The 24,222-nt window shown below is 45.8% G+C and overlaps 1 protein-coding gene across 16 annotated transcripts in view; it reads left to right on the top strand.

Moving 5' to 3' along the window:
• LOC135909165 (uncharacterized) overlaps positions 1-24,222 on the top strand; it is a 465,689-nt gene that overhangs the window by 261,360 nt on the left and 180,107 nt on the right. For 14 of the 16 annotated variants that reach the window (XR_011513888.1, XR_011513886.1, XR_011513887.1 and 11 more), the window contains one exon: positions 16,073-16,150. The exons of 1 other annotated variant lie outside the window; for it this stretch is intronic. Coding sequence is in view for 8 of the 15 variants with exons in the window: in XM_070536963.1 (XP_070393064.1) it covers positions 16,073-16,150 (78 nt within the window). In the remaining 7 variants the exon portion in view is untranslated. Of the gene's footprint in view, positions 1-16,072; positions 16,151-21,062; positions 21,130-24,222 lie in introns of those variants that run through there. One more of the 16 variants, XM_070536961.1, reaches the window with a different exon arrangement.

The following is a 24,222-nucleotide window of genomic DNA, read 5'->3' as shown; positions in this document are numbered from 1 at the left end:
TACTGTGAAAGACAGAGCTAACTTTTATTGGGCGAACCTGTGCCCACAAAAACAGGCTACACTCAATGCTCAACGAAAACGGCGAACACAGGCGGCGACCGTCGAAAATCTGATCAGCGGGTCAAGCGCGTCGGCTTTTATACATCAGTCGTCGTGTGTCCCAGAGTAATCACTGGGACCCGCGTGTCTTCCACAAAGTTCTACAGTATTCGCGTCGCGCGTACATACACTCACATTACACAAGGTTCGGTGACAGACAGCGGATGTCCCCATCGATAACGTTCCAGAAACTTCCGATACATGCGGGCGCGTACTGCGCTCTACGATATTTGTTGGGCGGTGAAACGTGGTCGCCAGATAAAGATAAAGAAGTGCACGTGTCAATAATAATAATAATAATAATAATAATAATAATAATAATAATAATAATAATAATAATAATAATAATAATAATAATAATAATAATAATAATAATAATAATAATAATAATAATGATAATAATAATAATAATAATAGAGAAAAAGAAAACAAAATCTTGAGGTGGCCGAATATCACATTTTTCGAATACGAATTGGAATATGAAAAGTACTTATCGAATATGGAATAGTGAAACGCAGGAATATACCACACCTGCACTGACTTATGAAAAAAAGCGATTTATATCTGGTACGAAGAATCAGTTCTAGCCACATTATCAGCACGTTGTCATAAGAAAATGCACAAATAACTTCTCGACCGCATTTAAAGCCTGGTTACAAACCGTACTGTCAAAGAAGTTGTGGAAACAGAAAACGAGAACGGTTTAATGGACGTCTGTGCCTCGAACACGTTTAAAGAACTAGTTCCCAGAAATGCAGCACTGACTATAGGTAAAACATAAATAATTAAAACTGCCAGATGACTAGACTGCCAGAGCACTAAATCACAGAATACAACCAAATAAAACACAGATAAAAATACAAATACGGAATACATTGGATAATCTGGGAGGTGCCTGAAGGACAGGTCAAGAGAACAGAACCAAAAATTGAACTGATGCCAGAATGGTCATGTATCTGTGTATTGCGGCGACTATTGGAGTGAACCCTTGTTTAAGAAGGGCTCTGTTTTGTATAGAAATGTAGATTACGTTACGCAAGAAGTTGTTGAAGCTGCTTTGATAACGAGGGCCGCTGATAACTGCATCACTTTCCTTGAATTGCTCTGACTATACGTGAATTTGCGTTGCTGGAAGCGACTGGTTTTCATTTGCGGTGATAGGGCCTTTTCGGTGTGCGGGCCTACAAATACGTTGTTTTTCTCGAAATAAACACTCAGTGGAAAGTTACCGCTCATTCTTGTTGTCTCGCTCTTGTCCGTGTCTTCCAGCGCTATGACCCCCATTGCTCTACCTAACCAACTATCCCAAGCAACCATACCTTTAAAAATCCCATATTGTCACATAGCCTTCTCCCGCAAGCGCTAAAACGAGGCTGGCATTCCTCATTTCATTTCTGCATTGATCCAGAAAATTTTTTCTGCGTTTCACTTCTAATAGTTTGCTACATTATGTATAGCAAACAGAGAACAGTAACCGTAATTTAACAGTCGGTTGTTGCGAAATACTTCGTTATCTTAAGACAATAAAAAACAACCGAATAGTGACTTTTCGAAAACAAATACGAATAGTTAGTGTGAAATAGTCTATTTGTATCCGAAACTTCGAATATCTGCTCACTCCTTAAAAAAATGCTGTGCCCCTTTTCCTACATACCTGCAACACTGCTGACGTTAAGCAATAATTTTACGTTAAGTGACGTTCTCTGCAAGATAGCTAATTCATATAGAACAGCTACAGCCCGTGGACGCAAGTTTGTGGCAAACAACATCGTGATGCGATAGCTAGTACAACCGCCGAGTCGGCGCCAAAAATTGGACCGCGTGTCATGACCGTATACACGTGGTAGTGAACGTTGCGCGTGGTAGCGCACGCGCTCGAGCCTGGAAGCACGCGGTGGACGGCGTCGCACGTGTAGTGGAAGGCAAGGCGTAAAGTCCACGGAGGCCGACGGGACCAAAGACACACACTTTTCTAGGTTGCTTTGACGGAGTTCCAGCGGCCACAGAGACTGACCTGCTGTTCCCGGTGTGTCCACACCTTCCTGCGCTGCGAAGCCTGCCGGAGTTTATAAGTTCCTCGGGAATAGACACCCTATAAGCGCCCGCTACAATGCTGGCGACTTTACTGAGGACTTCCACCTGTCGCGCATAGTGGAGTCTAATAGGCCACATCCTAACTCTTTCTCCATCATCTTTCACTTCCCACTCCCTCTCCCCTGACGACGCTTCGCCGTGCTCCCTCACGGGTTGCAGAATTAAGCATCCTTCCTTTATTTAGATCACTATCTCTTTGACGGAACGGAGCCTCGGAGCAAGGCGTTGGCTTCGTCGGCCGTCTACGTTAGAGACGCCGACAACTGTCGGATGGACCCGGTCGAGCGTCAGTGTTCGCGGGCACTTCGAAACGGCACGTCGCCCACCCCCGTCGCTCTGCAAATGCACAAGTGTGCAAAGAGCCCCGGCGCCTGCTGTATCCCCTCGAAAACTTGCTCGAGTCACGTGTCATGTTGGCCACGTGGGACGCCAGCCAAATTGTGCGCAATCTGTGTTACTCGATCGGAACGCTTTACAGGGACGCTTCAACATACATCGCGCTCGCTCCAGTCCCCTTCGTTGTTTTCACATTCAAATGCGAAGCATTTAAAACTGCAAAGAACGAAGGGGACAGGAGCGAATGGCTAACGAATGGCTAACATTTACCTCTTAGTATTTATCTAGCCGCCTATGTCTTGGTGCTGTCATTGTCATGTCGTTAACTGAGTATGTACCAAATTGGCACAGTACGACCAGAGCGTATCAGGAACATAAATGATAGGTCATGACATGAATATCATCACATTTGTGTCATGTATGTCATAAAACAGCCGCCTACATTTTGCTCTCACTGTAGTTTAGTTAACTTGGTGTGTGCCACAATAGGGATGTATGACAAGAGTATGAGGAACATAAATGACAGGTCATGACATGAATGTCCTGACATGCGTGTCACGTAGGTCATGAAACAGCTGACTACCTCTTGGTACTCTCATGGTAGTTTCGTTAACTTGGTAGACCATTTCGCATAACAACGATTCCCACCGGGCGTAGGATCTGTCGGCTTTTATGTTTGGACATATATTAAGCGTGAACTGCTTTTAGCTCCTCTTGTCGGCGACCTTGAATTGACCTTGCTTATAGTAACACCGGCACCGTTATCCGGGCACTCAAACGAGAACACCCGGGCAAGTTGGGAGAATAAAACGAGATCGTCTGGGCAACCAGTCAAGACCGCATTACATACGCTAGTTACTTCCCAAACAAATTACAAAAATTATTGCTTCCCGGTTCTTCCAAATCTTTGTTCACATCATTCGAGCTTATATAACTTCTAGTAGGCCAAATTTTTTATTTGTCATTTCCTATAGGGCACTATACACTTATCATCTTTTGGCTCTGTGTGCTCTTTTCAGTGCCAGCGTTCAGCGAGTTGCCCGGAGGTGTCCGGCAGCGCGATAGCCGGCAGCGTGCCGTGCACCGCGAACGGAAGTTTGACCAAGACGACACTTGAAATGAGGTTCTGTCTGTGACAGGAAACTATTGCGTCCATATGGTCCAGTGCACAGTATGGCCTGGTGAAGTGTGATGTGATAGGGTGTGCTGTTACCAACGTGCACTACATCCATTTTAACATTGTAGCTAGTATCATCTTCAACCAATCCGCTTTGCCGGTATCCATTTCATGCTTACATCTACTCTCGATTACGGGAGAGCCAGCGATTTTTTCGCGTCGTGATTGTAGCAATTACATTCCTGCTGTCCTCGGAAACTGTCACTATTTAGCCTGCTCCCCGAACCAAATCTTCACACATACGACACTTCTTCACATTTGTGCTGCCAGTTGGCGACGTACTACGTTCTGGTCGCGAGCGCACACAATGCACTGCCGCTGCGCTCGCTCGGTAGTAAATAGGTTCTATCTTTGACGCTTTTCGTGCAACGAGTACATCATATTTTGTGACATAAACATTTAAGACTTAATTTTATGTTCAAAGAAATGACACTGACATACATATTTATTTCCGATGTGAGGCCGTAATTTTGTTTCGTCGCTAATGTCAGCGCTGATAAAGCTTTTGTAGCGCTGCTGCTATGTATGAAATCGAGTATGGACCACTCACAATATTTCGGCCCTTCTCTGGGAGGAGATAAGATGACATCAAGTTCATCATCATCATCATCAACCTATTTTACGACCACCGCAGGAGGAAGGCCTCTCCCTGCGATCTCCAATGACCCCTGTACTGTGCCAACCGATTTCAACTGGCACCCAGAAATTTTCTAATTTCACCGCACCACCTAGTCTTCTGCCGTCTTTTACTGTGCTTCCCTTCTCTTCGGACCCATTCTGTCACCCTAATGGTTCAACGTTTATCTAATCTGCGCATTACATCGCCTGCCAAGCGCCATTTCTTTCTCTTAATGTCAATTATAATATAGTCTTTACTCGTCTGCCTGGAGCTGCTGCCTGACGTTGTCTGCTGAACTGAGCTGACTTTCTGTTTCAGCTTTCCGTATCTTCGCGTCTTCGGAGATCCGCCTATATACGTATTGGCATCTTTGGTGGGATCATGTCACCACTGCTAGAAGTTATGCCCCAAGATTCGCCGTAAACATGTGAACGAATTGCTTGGTATGACTGACGCGTTGATGTTTGAGTCTTGTGTATGACTTTGCGTTTTGCGCGGTGTATGCGTCGCGTGTGACGTGTGCACTGTGTGCGCTGTGCTCGAGATGCACCAGGCAACCACCAAGCAAATCAGGGTAGAATGTCTAAAGAAAGCTGCTTTACAGCTTGCAATTCCTAACCACAAAATAAAATGAGAAAAAGTGGGGGGTATACAGTTAGTATTTGGAGATTACCAAATCAGAGGCAACGCACGCAAATCGGCAAGAAGGCTCGTCCGCATACAGCTGTCAAGGGTGCGTATAGAGGCGTATCCTATATAGGGTCGAAGTAAAACTTCATGGACATTATCCAGCGCCCGCAGCGCAATGCTTTGCCAGTGTATACAGTGCCTGGCATTTGCACTTTAGCAAATGCAAGCGCTCACTTAGGGTGCTTGTTCCGGCAGCCTCAACGCGCTGAACATACACCTCCGCAGAACGCTGTTCTGGAACAACCATATTTACAATGTTTCGACCATGCCTCATTAGATTAGCATGTCAGCTCATGCGCAAACGACCGTGCAATTAGAACAATTCCACCAAACGCACTGATTTCTAACACAGCTGCCCATAGACAGATTCTTAAAATCAAGGACGAGAACGCGTCGTCATGACGTGTCATGCACTTTAACAAGCAGCGGCTTTCAATGGTTCCAAGGAATCTTGCGTCACGATGAATAATTATGCCAAACAAGAATGAACGGAAGAATGTGAACAAAATTAATTCCGCGCGTAACAATTTACGTTACCCGACAAAGAGACCAAGCGCCCCCGCCTGTGCAAGTAGCAGGGCCGCATTTTAGCATTGAGTCATGATACCGCGCCTATATTCCGAGCTGATGGCCACGCCTTGCCTACACCCCCGTGGAGCGATTTATGAGCCCGACGGGGAACCCTTATAAACTGTCGTCCATTTGCTTGCTTAGCATCGAAATGGCCCTTTAGCGGAGAGGGAAAGGGAGCTCGGCAGGAAGCGTTTGTTTATGCGGTCCTCGCCACGCAAGCACTGCAGCGCAGGACACACACATAGAATTGCACGCCGTGGCACGAAGTCCTGCATACATTTAGCCGATCAGACAGGAAAGTGTTACAAGCACCACCGCTTATGCCTTCCTTACGAGGTTGCCTGTATACACGTAAATTACTAAACATAGGCGCTCGCTTTGTTAGGTTTCTTTTTTTTTTGGTTACAGCTAAGTTTCACCCCATCCACGTGCTTTTGAAGCCGCGTACTGCGTACCATTACCTTACTTACCTTCCTTCAGAGTATGAGACAAGTCCATTAACTGCAGCCTAGGCCTTTCTGCATGCGATCATTGCGATAGTTTTTTCATTTGTCTTTTACAGTCTTGTAGTCTCAGCATTGCTGATTCACTGGAAATGCTGGTTCGCCTCCGATCACTAATGTTATCATAGTCGGGGAAAACGAACGCACAATTGGCGCCACCACTTTCACAAATGTTGAAGACAATAAGCTGTATTCCAGAGAGATTGTGAATATTTCACAGCCTTGTTGCATGTACATGTTGCGGTGTATGTGCTCAAGCTGCAGAGAACGATGTTCACACTCTGAGAAGCTCCCTGAGGCGCAGCATAGCGCGCAAAAGGCGCGACACCGAATTGAATCGCGAAAACCAGACGGGGAACTGTACTGCTTAACGTCTGGGATTGTGCGCTGTGCGAAATCTAGTGAAAATCCATTGTTACTTTGGCCAGTGCACTTTTAGACATATATGTACTGGTTGCTACTTTTCGCAAAGAACCACATCTGTCCATTTGCCGTAAAGTATTGCTGGGACATATGTGAAAGAGCTGGCTATTTTCGCCACTTGTTTCCGTCGTACAGCGTTTCTGTAAAGCGTTCTTTTCGCCTCTGAAATATCTCCCATGTATAGGCTCAATCTTACTTAGGTATAATAGCTTTATCCTTTGAAATCTCTTACACTGTGTTTCGACACCTCACCCCATATTCTCATAGTATCGAGATAGTGATTTGGACGAGTATGTCTAAGTTTATGGCGTGAATTCAGCGCAAAGCACGGAAATGCCGGAGGACCTTTTTCCGCTGTACCTCTTCCCACACTTCGGTGCTTGCACTGCTCCTATAATAACGCACGCAACTGATCCTATATGGTCTTATATAATAACGCACGCAACTGTTTTCATGTCAGATACCCCCATACAACATCACCCTTACAGCTGATGCAACCTGTATTTGGAACTTACAGCACACTGCACAGCGCGCGACAAATTTTAACCACCCCCTTTTGTCGAGGAACCTGGATGGCCGTGATTTCATTCATTCATTCATTCGCTTTGTGACAGTACAGTGTAACAGGAAGCTGAGGTAAAAGTATTTCAAATGACGTCTTGAGGACATTTAGTATGGACCATCTAGCCGCAAGACGAGACCGTGTCGAAATTCGCCTGCAGTATAAAATGTTCGATGCACTCGTAAAGAACAAAGAGCTCACTGCATACATAAGATATATAGCATGGCATGTCAGATGGAGCACCTTCGTAGAAACGGCAAAGTCATTACAAAAAATGAAATGAAGACATGGTGTCGTTCATTAGGGGATATATGCCAAATGATGCTCACAACACGTTCTATTTGCGGTCTATCAGCCTTTAAAATGAAGTACCACAAATGTCCCAGAGTTCGTATCAAGGCAGCTCCAACTAACAAACATTCGTTCTAAGTCTGTAGCATTTCTTCACTTCTTCTTTAATTGTTTCGCCCGGTGTTCCAAATATGCCATGAAAATGTTGTCGAAGACCAAACGCCGCTTTTTCTGTATCCTAGGTTTTCGGAGTCTGCAGCTCACAGAAACCGCAACAATCATGTAACTCTCCCTAAATGGGCGTGCTAGGAATTTTGAATAACACTTTTCCAGCTTGTATACCGAGAGCTTGGACCTTTCACCGGCAAACGCGAAGACGCAGATGAAGCTATCTCTTCTTACATTACCTTTCACAACTTCACTAAGGTGCGTAAAGAAACAAGAAGAGAGATAATCTTGGGTCTCATTTGTACAGTAAGGCATGTGTCCGGAAATATTCTGGAGGAAAACGAAGAATTGACCACGGCACGCCCCCGCCCCCTTCCCCACGCTGAAGGAATTTGGAAAGTCGAGGCAGCATATCCAACCGCGCTTCCCGACGCCCCTCAATCCCAAGGGACTTTCTGCGTCCCACCCTAAATGTTCCTTTCCGACTTACGTAATTTCGCTGTTCTATCAGCCAGGCTGACGACTAATCCCCAGGTTCCACAAGTCAGGAGGTTGAAACCCGAAGCGAAATTTCCGGGCTTCTTTCCCACTGATCCCTGCTGGAGAAGGCAAATGCCTTATCGAAAGCCAGGACATCAAGCCAGCTAGGTCTGCGCAAGAAAGGGACCCAAATTATGGCGACACGTCTTAGTTTTATAAGTCGATGACGCTCGAGTGGCTGCTACGTTCTGCAGGGCCACCTGAGTCCTTCGAGTCACTTTACTCAGGTGTAAGTAGCTTAAGTGATTCACATCGCCACGAAGGCTGGTCAAGCATTTTAACGGGCTGCGCAGTATGTTAACGGGCTGCTGCAGTATTACAAGCAAACCGAGGACCTGACTTTCTTCCGCCTTGTGGATACGCTATGCCAACTCTTCTACCGTACTATCTTTGTCACCCCTGACGTTGCTGGAAAAAAATTGCGAAGGACTGAGGTGCACACGTTTAGAATTTCGACCTTGCAATGGCGTGGATACACCGTAATTACACAGAAGTGGCGGCATTAATTAATCGCTTCTGTCTTTCAGCTCCCCTACGTCACCTTGAACTCTCCCTTCTTACAAAGTCCCTCGCTGTACCTAAGTCATTTCACGATGCCAGGTGCATCTCGCCGCTCACTTAAACTGGCAGCCCATACATGCACAGGAAAAAGAATCAATCTTATCTTAGTTTGCGACGGAGTTACTTCACACGCATTCGACCGAGGTAACGAGTTAGTGAACGGCAACAAGGTTTGAGAACGGGCTTGTTGGTATTCCATTCTACTGTTAATTACAGCGCACACCAGGCAAAGGGCAGGAAACGTTGAAGACAAGCGCTGTCTTCATAGCCCTTGTCACAGCGCTTGTCTTCGTCATTTTTGCCCTTGTCCCGGTGTGCGCTGCAATTGGTGGTCTCAGAGTGAGTTGACGCTGTTAAAACTCACACGTGAGAGTCTTTATTTCTTTACTACGCCTTTTATACTTTCGTCTCGGGTACCACAGAATAAATTATTGGGTAGGTTCTTCATTTGTCACATTTACTCTCCTGGGAATTGCACACACTCTGGCGTCTTAGTCTTCGGTGATGTTTTACATTTGGGTCGTTCCCTTACGGAGCGACCCTTCAGGCCGCAATTTCTCTGAAGACGTCCTGTCAGGTCTCTTTGGTCGCGTAATTGCAGCACCCATGGCTGATGTTTTCATCTGAAGTTGGGAAGGAGCAACTTTGCCACTGCTTGCTGCGTGTTGGTAGGAGGCTGCACCATTAGTAATCTCCCGGTATTCTCAGCGCTGACATGCATTCGTCAGCGTCAGCATGATGAAGCTGTAACAAGTAAATAACAAATTGCCACGACGTTGAAAACCGACTTTCTTTCCTTACTTGTCCTTGTATTGAACGTCTATTTTCTTTTACTGCGTTTCCCTGAAATATTTCTACAATTTTCCACCGATCAAACCAGGAGCGAAGCCATGGCGTGTTAAGCACAATAGCAGCGTATTAAGCTCATTCTGTGATTGCTCAGTACTAACATCCGCAGCCTGATACCTAAACGGGATTCGTTGTGCAGGCTCATTTCCTCGTCGTCCAGTAACAATATATTACTAACTGAAACATGGTTAAATTTCACAATACTTGATTTCGAAATTCGTCCTGATCTACTAGAGTTCGACACTTTTCGCAAACAGAGGTGCGATGGAACCCGTGGCGGTGGTGTGGCTATTTCAACCCATCTTCAACTTAAATGCTTTCCTGAAAATTTGGAAGTGCTGCCATGCCACTTCACCACACACGCTCACCGGCTGTTGCTGTCCAACCAGCACTCCGTAGCCCCTTCTTCTTTCGTTTTTTCACGACGCGTTGTTAGAGCTAACAACGGCTTATCCTAACAGCCCCATTTCGTTAGAAGGGGACTTCAACTTTCCAACTATAGATCGGAGTAATGTTGCGTCACGTGTCACACACGCACAAAAAAAGCATCGCTGGAGAATTTATAAACACTTGCTTGCCCTTCGGCCTCTCGCACTTGGTTACTAAACCTACGCGAATAACTCAACCCTCGTCACACTCGTCAATAACTCAACAATCGTCAACACTCATCAACACTCGTCAACACTCGTCAACACTCGTCCCAGGCCTCGTCTTGACATCACACCCCGATAACATGCCTCCTCTTATGTACATCAGCGGTGTTAGTGATCACACCATCATCAACTCCACGTTTCCTTGCAACACACCCTCAAAAGTAAGATATGAAAGAAAGTACTAGCGCTATACGATAAGGCCGATTATTTCCAGGATTTATCGTGAACTTTGTCTTTCACGAGGAACTTGCACTTCCGTATCAGCAGCAGTCAACCGAGAGTAACTGAGCACTTTTCAAAACAGAAATGCGGCGTTTATTAAGTGTTTACTTTCCGACTATCAAGATAAATGAAAGAGCACGTTCCTCTTGGTTCACCACTATCTTAAAGGGCTTGAATATTAAGAAAAAACATTTATTTCGCGGAGCCAAATGTTCAGGTTCTCTTTCGGCCAGGAAATAATATAGCGAAGCTACTACACAATACAATTTTTTCGAAGCACTCACAAACCGTGATTTTTCTACTACCGTCCCAAAGATGTTGTAATTTAACCCGCGGCTTTATTGGAAAACGATAAACCGTGACAATAACAGCTCTATTTCCCAATGTGATCACTCTGGCTCACCCATTTTTGACTCAGATGTTATTGATGCCTTGAGCCTTACATTTTGTTCAATGTTTACAAAAAGATCTGCCAATGAACTTCCACATTTACCATTTTTCAATTTCCCACCAATAGGAGGTATTTATTTAGGGCAAGAAGGCATCATTATGGTTATAGATGGCCTGAAATGCTCATCATCCTGTGGGACAGACAGTATCAATGTCAAAGGGCTAAAAAATACAAAATATGTCTGTAGTTTGATCCTCTGTATCATTTTTGAGCAATCACTTGACACAAGCACTGTACCAAGAGATTGGAAATGAGGGCAGGTCATTCCAGTCTTCAAGAAAGGGTATCGGTCTTCCCCAGGTAACTACCATCACATTTCACTCACCAGCACATGCTCCAAAATCATGGAACATGTCATTCACTCTCATGAAGCTAACATCCTAACTTTAGTGAAGTTCTTTCACCCTAAAGAACATGGCTTCCAGAAAGATCACTAGCTAACATAATAGCATAACACTAGCTAACAAAATAAAGCTAACGCAGTTAGCTTCAAACACTTTATTTATGCTAACAACTTTGCATAATATGTTTTCGCCGTTCTGTCTGGTGTACCCAATGAGACCGTTCTTGGGACACTCCTGCATTTAATCTACATTAATCACTTACCACTCACTGCAACCTCTGTAATACGTCTTTTCGCTAATGATTGTGTCCTGTACTGCTGTTTCAGTAACCTCACTGACGTCTCTTCCCTTCCGAACGATCCCTTTCATGTTCAAGACTGGCGCGCTACACAGATCATGTCCCTGAACATTAGTAAGACTGTACACATATTATTCAATAATTGAAAAAAGCTTTCAAAATAAATGACGGCGTTTTTAAGCGCCAAAACCACGATCTGATTATGAGGCACGCAGTAGTGGCGGACTCTGGAAACCTGGACCACCTGCGGTTCTTTAGTATGCACCTAAATATAAGTACATGCGTGTTTCCGCATTTTACCCCCATCGAGAGGCGGCCGCTGCGTCCGGGATTTCATACCGCGACCTCGTTCCTAGCAGCCCAAAACCATAACCACTAAGGAACCACGGTGGGTGATTTCATCGTCAGCCGATTTACATTCTCCCTCCCTACGACATTTATAACTGTACTATATCTACCACTGACTCCTACGAATACTTATGAATTCACATCTCCAAAGATTAGTCTTGGACAAATCACCTAACCAACATAATTATTTCAGCTAACAAAATTTTTGGTTATCTTCCCCGTAATCTCTTCATGGCGCTGCCACCCATTAAATCAGTGGCCCATAAGATGCTCATGCGGCCAAACCTTCAATATACATGTGCTATCTTTGACCGTTACCAAACTAATCTCACTAAAGTCCTTGAACCTGTTAAGAACCGTGCTGCTAGATTTATTCTTTCAGGCTACTCACACTAGCGTTTCGTGCCTAAAATCTAAACTAGACCTATCGCCTCCTTCTTCTTGTCATCGCATCTCTCGCCTTCGCCCATATCACAGGCTTTTTTTTAATACCGTGTGACGGTCAGCTGATCCATCTGGCTCATCATGCTCATCGAACAGGCCATCCGAACTCGGTAATTGCGCCACAAGCCCGCACCACTACATTCCTGCAGCCATTCTTAGTCCGAACTTCCCGAGACTGGAATGACCTTCCGAGACGAACTGCACTGATCCACTAAACAGAGCACTTCAGGTCTGCCATCGAGTGTTCTGACTCATCTTCGTAAATGTCATCATCATCTTTCGTGCCTTTTACGTGCCTACTCCTCATGCAAGGTCATATTGGGACCTTTGAGGTATCAATAAACAAAACAATAACTTTCGAATGTTGTTGCTGCGTTCCATAGCCATGCTTTGTTTTTTTATATCATCCTTGTGTTAAATATCACAGATCGCACAATTAGCACAAAGGGCAGAATACGTTAGTTATTATTCAGCTTTAGTGTAGCGAACATGCTGTGTTAGGAAAAAAAGTTTGTGCGGGCTTACGCGCGTGTTCAGTGAAGCAAACTTCATGGCAAAGAAGGTCTGCTGGACACAATCGCACAAAATATTTTTATTTTCCCAATGCGGAATCTGCTATTATACAACCCATGGAGCGGCCCTCGAAAATATCACTGCCATATAACGTAATTACACCTGGCCCCGATGCTGATGATGCTGCCGCCATGAAATCAGTGCTGTGTGCTCTTCGAAATTGGATGCGTAATTACTGCTAAGAACGGGGCTAGTTCAGGTGTTCCACGATGGCGAGGGTTCCCGTATGCATACAGCAAATCAAAGCTCCGTCCACGGAATTCTGCAGGTGGCTGCAGAATTAACAACACCAGCTTAAATTGTCCACGTAATATCAGCTACCCACGGCCGAATGAAGAAGAGAGGTATAGAAAAGTGCGGAAGCGGAAGATTTATTGATTGATTGAAAACTTTATTATTCCACCAAGCTGGGGTGCCCGCCTCTCACCCTACATCAGCTAAGGGTTGGGGGGGGGGGGGGTGGAGGTGGACGAAGCAGTCCCTGTGCGTTGGACGTGCGTAAACGCTTCCAAATTGCCTCCCTACCTAAAAATATGCGTCCTATCTATAACAAAGAGAGGAGAGCTCACAGGGCTTAACTTAAACTTAAAACTTAAACTTAAAAGCACACCGGCGCATAGAGTAGCGCACGTGGACGCCGCATGCGGCAGGGACACAAGCGGAAGAATCCAGCGATTACGTCATAGCACGGACACAGCGGATACCTCAGTCAGCCTCTATGTATCAGCTCGCCGGCTCGCTATGCTGGCTTAGCGCAGGAGTATCACGTTGCATCGATAATCGAGGTGCAAAAAAAAGGGGGGGCTTTCATGGCAATGAGATCCGTTCGTGTCTTTCTTCTTTCGTTGAATTTTGCTATTATATACGGGCCGAAGAAGATGTCAAGTCGACACGTGCTCATCGGCTGCTGCGCTGCGTCTTTTTAAATCAAGGCGTAAGTCACAGTGATTGTTTAGCCGAACCTGAGAGCTGTGTTAATGAATGAAACCGAATAAGACGGGTATATGTGCACTGATGTGGTGATAGACCAAAAAGCTCCACCTGCACTTGAAGGTGGTACGTTTTCGCGGACTTGCGTGCAAAGCTGTCCAGTACAAACGCTTTATCACTTTTGTACTTCTTGCATCAGGAAATAGAGAAGTGAGAGTCGCTGACATACTTTCCACTCCGCAACATCTGCATAATTTATTAAAGAAAGGCGAATAATTCAAGTCATGCTTTGTTTTCACAAACCCTTGTGCCGCCTAACTAATGACACCACGCAGAACAACAACATATTACTATCGGACGTGGCACTTAGTGAAGAGCTCTCTTGATAGGCCGAGTTTGTGCAACTTTCATAGTAACTTCAGGCATCCCACTATATACGCCATGTAAAGCCTCAAAGCAGCGCCGACGCTGGAGCGCGAATAAGTGATCGCGTTAAAATAGTTTTATTGCATGCTTGTACTATAAAGAAGCGAAGCCAAGTTGAAACGCTGGGACGATAACAGCACAAACGAAGCGTATCCATCAACTGTTCATTAAAACGACAAGAGGGTGCACATTGTATGTACATCGTAGGCAAGAAGGCCATGCCAAAACTGAGCTTGGCACGTGCCGCTTATCTGTTAGCACCTTTCCTAAGCTACTGGTTAAGCCATATTCTTTATTCTGCGCACGCCTCGGATTTTTCTCTGGTTGCCCAAGAAAGGTGCTGTGAGCGCGATCGACGTTAAGCTTACGCCTGTACCGTATTTACCCGAAAGCCTACTGTAAGCTTCTACAATTGTTCTAAGTCCGTGTTTGCTGCCTGCTAAAGCAGTTCTGTCCTTGACATTCGGGCTACAATTGCATCTAGAGCAGTGGGGAGCAAGATTCCCCTCTATTACCACTCTACTACACAAGTTGTGCTCGTGGAGCCTATTGTAGAGGCACCTGCCCGTCTGTCGAATGTACAATGCTCCACAAGGCAGAGGTATCCTATATACCACTCCTACATTGCACTCAACAAATTTCTTTGCATGTTTGACACAACATTCTGCTACTCGGAAATACCATGCACTGTTATCTACGTTCACTTTTTTTACACACTCCTACCATCTTCTTGGGCGCCGAAAGTATAACCTGCTCATCACAACAGGAAGCAACTTTTTCAATCTGTGCGCTATGGTGTGTGTGCACGGAAAAAATAACTAATGGCTGCTTTCTCTTTTTTTTCGCTATTCTAGGGACATTAATCGCTTTTAAGCAAAGGTCCGCCACTGTTACTATAACTGTCATCGAAATTTCACTTGTTGCCAGGCGCTCTACTTGCAGCTCAAGGCTCTGGCGTGTGTTCTGCTGGCACGATTTTTCGATTTCCTGCAGCATACAAGATTTTGAAATGCCCATCTAATATGTTAAGTGTGGTTGGAATCATATGACAAGACAGCTTTCCCACTACGTGTTTTGTACATTGAGCATGTATATTCTAACCAGCCGTGGTTGCTCAGTGGCTATGGTGTTGGACTGCTGAGCACGAGGTCGCAGGATTGAATCCCGGCCACGGCGGCCGCGTTTCGAAGGGGGCGAAATGCGAAAACACACATGTACTTAGATTTAGGTGCACGTTAAAGAACCCCAGGTGGTCAAAATTTCCGGAGTCCTCCACTATGGCGTGCCTCATAATCAGAAAGTGGTTTTGGCACGTAAACCTCCATAATTTAATTAAACCCGGTGTATGTCACCGATTCGTAGCCGGCAAACACTTCAGACTGTTTTTCCAGCTGTCTATGATGAAAAGATCTGTGGTACTGCTCGTTACAGGCGAAGAACTTCTCTATGCACCACTAACTAGCAGCGGCTGGCCCTGAACTTACGTTGTTGCAGAAATGTATCGCAGCGGATTGTAATGATAACCATGGTGCGAGAGAAAAGTTTTGCTCACTAGCTCTTTGCACATGTCTCGCTCTTGGCTTTGCAGATGGCACGGGACGCTATGCTGTTTACGAAAGAGAAAGAAGTCCATTAGCCATGCATCGCACGCGGCCGATAGTAAAGTACGCGCACCTTGTGGCTCCATAAAATATGCGCATCCGTTTTTCTATGCGGCTCGTCATGCTCAATGTGCTGAAGAGATCAAGGAAAAAGAAGAAGTGCAGCTCGGCACTTTAAGCAAAGCATTTTCACATGCTCAGCGCAGGCTTCCTAGACGATAAAGTAGGCGCGCAAGAAGGAACGATGGGAGTGCAGTACGAATGATTTATTGCATCTCCTCTCTTTCTTTTCCCCAGCTAACCGTCAGCAGAGGAAGGAGGCAAGCAAAGAGTGCAGACTTGCTAGGAGCATGGACCACGCTGAAATCGTTTACGGTTTGTCACTTTGTTTTGTCTTTCTTCCCGCCTCTTTTCGTCCAGACATGAAATGTGTCGAACGTCTGCAATGACTTGGGAAGCAAACGACAATCTTTGGTCCCGGCAACAACTTCACTTCGTGTGCACATAGTTTTTCCAGCACTTCTCAGTGGCTTCAATAACAAGTATGCGGAAACAATACGGAAACAATGCGGATTTTAGGGCACTTTTTGAGGCCCCATCGTTTGGCATTTCATATTATACTTGCTTAGTTCCTCTTAGTTTCTGAAGTGGCTGTTCGGACATGTGCGAAGTAACGTCGGCTTTCCTCGCTAGCTGTACTGGCAGAGCTCTCGACGTGGGCAATAGAAAGCTTGTACATGACAGAAGACGTAGAGCGTTACGAAAGTAGCAAAATCTTGCGAACAGCGCATACTGTGTATATACGCATATGTAGACATATGCTGCTTACCCGAGTAAGAAGGCTAGCGCTCAATACAGGTGTTTGTTTTGTACAGGCGAGCCCATTGAAGTGGATTCAAACTATACATATACAGAAAGCTTGCGAATTCGTAATCCTGGTTCACTGTTGCTTTTAAATCCGAAGAATTACTTCGCGAAAATTTGCCAGTATTTATCATTCAACGTCATTTATTTTCTTTTGAAGGCCCCGATGGGGCATTTAAGGAGGGGGGGGGGGGAGGTGGCAGCAAGAAACATTACAGTGCGTAATATGACATAAATCACAACAGTCTGATCGTATCTATCTATCTAGCCACCTACGTCTCGGTGCGCTCATGGTCGTTTCATTATCTTGGTATGGACTGGAATTGGCATAGTATGATAAGAGTGTATGACGAACATACATGATCGGATATGACATGAATATCGTGACATGTGTGTCATGTAGATCATGAAACAGCCGCCTACGTCTTGGTGCTTTCATCGTTTCGTTAATTTGTTCGGTTCCGAAATTGGCACAGTATGACTAGACTGTATGACGAACATAAATGGTAGGTCATGACATGGCTGTCATGTAGGTCATGAAACAGCCGCCTACGTCATGGTCGTTTCGTGAACTTGGCAGGCACCTCGCTGACTGCTTCACATAACACCCATTCACACAGGGCGTGGGATCTGCCGACTTCTTTTTTTTACCATTACCTGCAAGTACCTGATTGCTCGCTGCCTGGTATCCACTGTCGTTTCGGAGATACTAACGCCTCGACAGCGTCGACACATTTGAAAATCACAGGGCACATAGGCGTAATGGTGCCTGCTGGAAGGAAATTATCCTACGTTAAAAGATTTGAAGCCTTTTTAGGGAAAAAAATGAGTCTATCAAAATCTAGGGAACTGTTGCGCTCAGATATTAAAGGGACCCTGAAACGATATTTACGATTTTGTACAAACGTACCGAGTCGTTAGAGTAGGTCCTTCTGATCATTAATTGACGCTTCTAAGTCCTCCGACTAAAGCGTGTAATTTATTATAAGGTTTGAAAAGTGTCTATCGCTGCTGATCGCAGCGCATCGCTCGGCTGAATTTTAAGCCGCCCCTATCAATTTGACGTCATTTACCCCAATGACGTTAAAAGGGTGAGCCATCCGAATGGCTGCCCATGACGCGTCATCAATAATTTTTCCAGCTTTACAGTGAACAAATGTTGTTCATAATAGTTGGGATGTTAGTTCATTTGTTCCTATAAAAAGAAAGTATCAGAAAGAGAATGCACAAGAACAATTTCTCACTACACAGCAAGCGTCGTTTGCTTGTGTTACAACGTGCTCCAGTTTGACGAGAGCTCCGCGGTCAGAGTCGGTTTAAGTCAGTCTCACTCTTTTCGCGAGCACCACGATTCGACTTTTTTGTGTTGTCAGCTGCAAACGTAGCGATTGGCAATATGTAGGCGGCGACATCGTGTCGTTCTGCAAGGCAGCAGACGAGCGGACTGGCTGCAGCGCATCGGACTGTCGCTATCCGATCAGCGCCAGAATTTGCGCGTTTGCGGCCGCCGCTTTCCACCGGAGGGTTACTACAGCAATAGCGTTTCGCGAGTCCAGTATTCGGGTAAACGCAAGCGCAAGGGGACAGGGCCTGGCCGTTCGACCGTGCCGTTTCACGGGATGAGCAGAAGCGCAAATGTGAATGGTCCACATGGTGAAGCCACCTGGTGGCACAGAGCCCAACCACACACAGTAGCAATAACGGAATGTTTTCTTTGCTGCTAGTGTAAATTTTTCGCAGGAGCGCAATCATCAACAGGTTCTTTTTTGTAAAATGTTTTACACTTGGTTAGAGCAATATTAGCGCTTTCTTTGGCTGGTTAAGCTCTGCGCCAACAGGTGGCTGGACCGTGCAGAGCGATCAGGCCGCTCACGTACGTATACGCTAAAGTTCCTTGATCAGCTTGAGTTTATGCCTACAGCCATCCGCCGAAACACCCAGCTCGCATGTGGTTACCGTAATGCGAAATACGTTCGGCACTGCGACAGAATGCTAGCAACGCACGCTGCTTCGATAGCTCTCGCTTGAGGTCGATGGCCAAGCAGCTGGCGAAGAGTTTGGAGAGATTTCGCGGCTTCGCTCCTAGAGAATCGGAAGTCTTCGACACGCCGTATTATTATGACGCAGAGCCAGCGAACGCGGAGGCTCGATCACTCAGTGAAGGCGAAGGCCCGATCACTCAGCGATCGAGTTCAGGAGAAAATGCATGACTACGGAGGAGGGTAACTTGTAATCGTCCGTAGCTCTCTTAACATGAGACGCTTCACACAAATTGTGGTGCGAATGATTAACTTTAGCTGTAGCCTACGCATCTACAATATTTGTCCGAACCATTTCTGGGGCCTTTTAAAACAGTGGAGCGGCTGACGTGGCAGCCTGCAATGATTTAAGTCGCCGCAAATTAGTTTCGCATTAGCATGTAAATTAGGACATTAGATCGCAATGGAGTGCAGTATGCTGCTACTGTGATTTTGTCGTTCGTACCTCCAGCCATACTGTTGATGGCTGTGTACTTTTTATCTTTTTTAATATTTATCTACAACCGGTGAAACAAGCGCATGCCGCAGCACCAAACAAAGCAGCGCAGGCAAATGTGGGCGTAAGAGGACGCATACGCCTAGTGCCCAGCGGGACCAATGAGGTTTTAGCGCTAAAAAGTAAACTATGCATGCGCATACTAGAACTTACCGGCAGCTGCCGCAGAACAACGCTAAACAGGGTTCCAGTGGTGACGTGCGTGGGTGAGTTTTGTATTCGAAAAAATAGGAAAAATGGCTGTGTATCTGCGCGCTTCACTGCAAATGCCGTATGAGTGCGTAAGTGTGGTGGCTTACATCTTTCTCCTTGATGTTGCGAGATGGCATACTGTTTACGCATTGTTACACTCAGTAAGAAAGGTACAGTGCCCAAATTATTTGCAGTTCGGATAATATTTCACGCAATCTTGGCATTTTGCTCTACGTGCAAAACAAGTTTGGACAAAATATTAACGTGCTTACCTCTTCTGTCAATACGAGGGAGGGGAGAGGGAGCTTAAACCGGATGATTTTTTGTTAGCATACCGACATCGCACTGGGACATCATTTCAGCTTGAAAACTTAAATATTTTAGTCTTCAACGTAAGATTAGAAATAAACTTAAGCTATAAAATTTGGTTATTTGCATAACGCATATAATAATATGTGTTCGCAGAAATTAAGTTGACAAACAGATTAACAACGGCATTTCTTTTTAATATAGAGAAATATGGGATAGTTTTTATCGAAGTAAGTGTAAAATTGGCTTCGGAGGTTGGCAGCCCTGCTCAGGTCATTGATCCCACACGTAAGTGCGAGTACATATCCGCATGTTTTATCTCAAAACAAAAACACTGTGGCATGAGGTCTGTACCAAACAAATATCGCTCGCTAGAACGCACGCCGACGATTGATCAGTAGGGCTTTGACAACAGCAGTAAGAACACCAGGCAGTCTAGAAATGTTTCTTTTGGCAACCCCTCCTTATCTTTTTTCCTGCGCTTATTGCTGTCGCTGTCCAGTCAGAGATCGATTCCCATCACAAATAGACCCGACTATCAATGACGTCTCTTCTAGGTTGGGGCACGTGAATGACCCATCCACAGGTGTGTGCGGAACTAAATAATCTGGACATGAATGTAAAGAGAGCAGCGTCGTGAATCACGAACCGCGATAGCAGGATGAAACTGGCGCTGGCTGATGATCACGTATGCCATACACGTAACATTACGCAGCGATACGCCGGCTATCAAACGGATTCACGCCTACGTAACGTCTCCTTTGTCAATCGCTTCTGGAATACGTATGGATAGACTGAATAGGAATACGCGAACTTGGGAGAAATCGAAGAAACATGTTCGATCATCGATCTCGTTACTTGTCCTTCCGCCTCCTCATGGTCGTTTCGTGCACGTCGCAACGTGCACTCAATGTTTCAGGGAAATCAGTTCACTTCAAAAGTGTGGAGAACCAGGCCGAGTATGCGATGCCAGAGACTGTGGTCAGTTACGCAGCGAGATTTCTGCGCGTGAAGGTATTGACAAGCAGCCAGCGTTACGCTTTAAGAACGCTGTAGCTAACTTTGAAAGAGCACGCGTTGTCACGATCTCGACTGCAGAACTCCTTTCCGGCGGAAGGATACACTTCCGCAACTCGCGCGCGGTATTGCTGCGACAGTAGCTCGTACTTCTGCCGTTACGGCAATGCTTTCCAAAAGAGACTCACTCAAGGAAGTAGCAGCAGCTTGTGTGCGCAGATGTAGAGAAAGAACAGCGAGAAAAAAAGGAAACTGCACGAGGGAATGGGAGCTGAGGGATGAAAAATAAACGAGAGAACACTGAGTGTGCCATATCATTAGACCGTGCGTATCTATACCACAGTTGGTCGCGCTGGTTTGTCGATTTCAGGAATTGGGGCAATTCGCGTGTTGCTGTCCAAGCCAGACATATTGGCCTCGTCGTGAGACAGCACCCCACGGTCAACGTGTATGAGGTCAGTGCAGAAATAAATAGCTCTTGGTGTGTTTACCACACTTTGAAGAGTTCAGGGCTTCGTACAGACAGAGAGTATTGGCCTCGAGCTCCACCACTGGAAAAGCTGGCGCCACCGTCGGCGTGACGTGCTAGGAGGGATCACGTGGACATAGCGGCCGCGTCGGCTGCTTCGGGCGCGCCGAAGCGAGCTGAAAACGAGTTTAAATTCCCTCGTACGCTGCGGTTTTCATTTAGTGGCGAAATTTTCCCGCTTCGAGTGTCTCCTTTACAACGCTTGAAAGCACTACAATAGGTAGTGGCTGCCTTTGAAGGCGCGCAACATGGTAGGCTACTGCTCGGTGCCGCAGGGCCGGACGCACGTAACGGAGGCCGGTGTCGGCCTTATTCACACGTAGCCGCAGGACAAGAAGCTGTGTGAAGCTTGGCTCGCGAAACATAAAACCGGCAGTCATCGGCTACAACTCGGGTATGCAGCAAGCACAGACGCGAGGAAGATTTCTGCTACGGCGCCCGGTCTGCGATGTTCTCAAAACGCGCACTGAGACGCTCGCCTGAGTCCGCTGCCCGACTAATGTCATGACGGCTTGGTCTATGAACTTGTCGATACTATAGATACTGCCAAGTTCAGTGGAGTGGAAAGGCAGCGGTGAGAAGCACATTTAAAGAAAGCATAGCATATGGTCATGTTTGTGTTGTGAATTAATGCACTGGATTACAAAAAAGGAGCAGCGGGAAATTGCACGCTGAGAACGCCGATAAACATACAGTGCAACGCAACTCGAGAAATAGTATTGAAAGGTCAAAGAATTTAGAAGAAAAAAAAGATTGCATCGTCGCGACGGCACATCACAGTCCCCGTAGGCGTCGAAGTCTCTACAATGAAATTATTTTTGAACAGCTCTGATAGCGCCCACGCAACAATGGTTGCCTGTATACTGTCAAATGCTCATATTCTGCGGGCTAAAGCTCATGGCACGGTGCGAAAACGCGCGCGCGGAGAAAGCGAAACATTGCGCGGACAAGCATGCAGACGCGCAGTCGGTCGCTGCGAATCTGCGCGATCGCTGCATTGAGGCTTCATTCTATTACGCTCCATTTAGTTATACAAACACTATAAGAACATATTTCACATAGTTTGCTCTCGGCGTTTACCTACCTTTCACGCAAGAAGCCGGTTCGGGAGACTCCATCGCGGCGACCGCGCGCAGTGGCGTTCACTGTACGTATTCGGTAAAGAGATAGCGGCTGTAAACGATTGTGTGCTTTCAGCTTGCCCAAGATTATTATTTAGACAGTAAGAAACTTCTCTCGTTTCGAAAGTACTTACAAAAATGTCCGGGAGAGCTCGCGCGTGGTGTTTTCAGTGAGCGCTGACAGCAAAACCTATGAGGAGCGCGTCACGTGATCCCTCATACTACGGCATCGAGGCGCTTCCGATAGAGGGCGACTCCGTAACTCCTCGCCGCCAATAATGGAATTTCGTAGGTTATGTTAGAAGCCGATTTGTGAAAACACTTGTGTAAGGGTGAAATATGACACCTAAGGCCTCTGGCATTTCACTCAACCAACGACTGACGCTTGGCTTCAGTGCAGAATAATGACAATTGGCGAGCCATTAGACGCAGGATGGCCATAAGATGGGATGCAAATGGATTGTTGCAGATATCTGCAGCTTATTAAGAAGCATCCAAGAAGCATGAACCAGTTACTGCAGTACGAGCCGTCAATATGGGGCTGGATATTGACGGCGGCAGCAAGTTGTCCTCCACGAAGACAAAACGGTGGCATGCCTTCTATTCATTGTTTGTACCCTGTGACGCGCACATGCTGTGAAGGGCACGAGGCGGCCGTATTAGAAACACAACCAGCTGTGCCATACAGGTGAACGAAGGTGAGCATTTCGACTGAGCAATGACCCGACTTATATATATTTTTGCGAGTAGTATTTTTCCTCTTCGCCAGTAATATATTTTGTGTTATCCTGCCTTGCTTTCCCGTACTCCCACACTTCTTCCCCCGGTGCTCAATGCCGTTGAGGTGCCAGCAGACTCAGCTAGGCATTTACAGCGCAGTCAGTGCCAATTTCCTCCCGTCATTTTTCATATTTTAAATAAAGCTACTATAATTGCTACAACTGTTGGTTTCCATTGTCCATCAAAATTGCAACAACTATTTGCTCGGTTTAAAGTAATGCGGTCGTACGTGTTCACATGAAAAGGGGGACGGGCCAAACGCCTAATCAACGATACGTCGACGCAAAGTTCTTAGAAGATTAAGAATTAATTAGCGGTGCCTCTCAATGGCATGCACTGCTGCTGTCCCTGTTTATCAAGCGTACTACCAAATTGAAACAAACTGGTGATTAATTGTTCTTAAACCGATGCTTTCTTTGGCATGACCGTTTGCATCTTGGTGTCACCTGCAGCTGCCTTAATTGCGAATGACTATTAGTGCATCAAACTAAAGTGCAGATCACGCTGCGTCTGTACTTAGTTCCATCGCCCATGTATGTAGGTGAAAATTTTTGAGATAGAACGTTTTCAGAATGTGTCATCGACGTTTGTGATCTCCGAACAGACAACCGTTTTTTCCTCCAAGGCTACTGCGACGGTAATGAACTTGTGCACTATGCGACGTTGTGTGTACTTCACAAGCAAGCTTTCTTTTCTTCTAAGTGCGGCTGACAGCGATTCTGAGACACGAGAACCTTTGACGAGATTTTCGTGTACCTTCTCTCTGTCCATTCGGATTAATTCGGAGAGGCAATTGGCATGCAGCAGCTTGACAGGCTGCACAGCTGCTTCTGGGTCAGTCTTGAAGGCTGTCTATCTGCTTTTCAGCTCCCGATATCTACGGTGACAATATAACGGACTAAGACTGTGCTGTGTACTATTAGTACTCGCTTTACGTTTTTTGCTGTTTTCAGATATCACATTTTCTCCTTTTAGGCACCCCTTTACTTACAGCCTAATGAAACAGAACTACCTCTGGCTAACATCTCTAAGTTCCTTTATGTCCTTTCATTGTCGATGTCAAAGATGAAGCAGTTCGTCAGTCATTTCCGGACATTTGA

This window comes from Dermacentor albipictus, chromosome 4 (genome assembly GCF_038994185.2).
Source record: "Dermacentor albipictus isolate Rhodes 1998 colony chromosome 4, USDA_Dalb.pri_finalv2, whole genome shotgun sequence".
Lineage (NCBI taxonomy): Eukaryota > Metazoa > Arthropoda > Arachnida > Ixodida > Ixodidae > Dermacentor > Dermacentor albipictus.
Note: the sequence above shows the minus strand (reverse complement) of the source record. Positions and strands in the feature narration are given on the sequence as shown.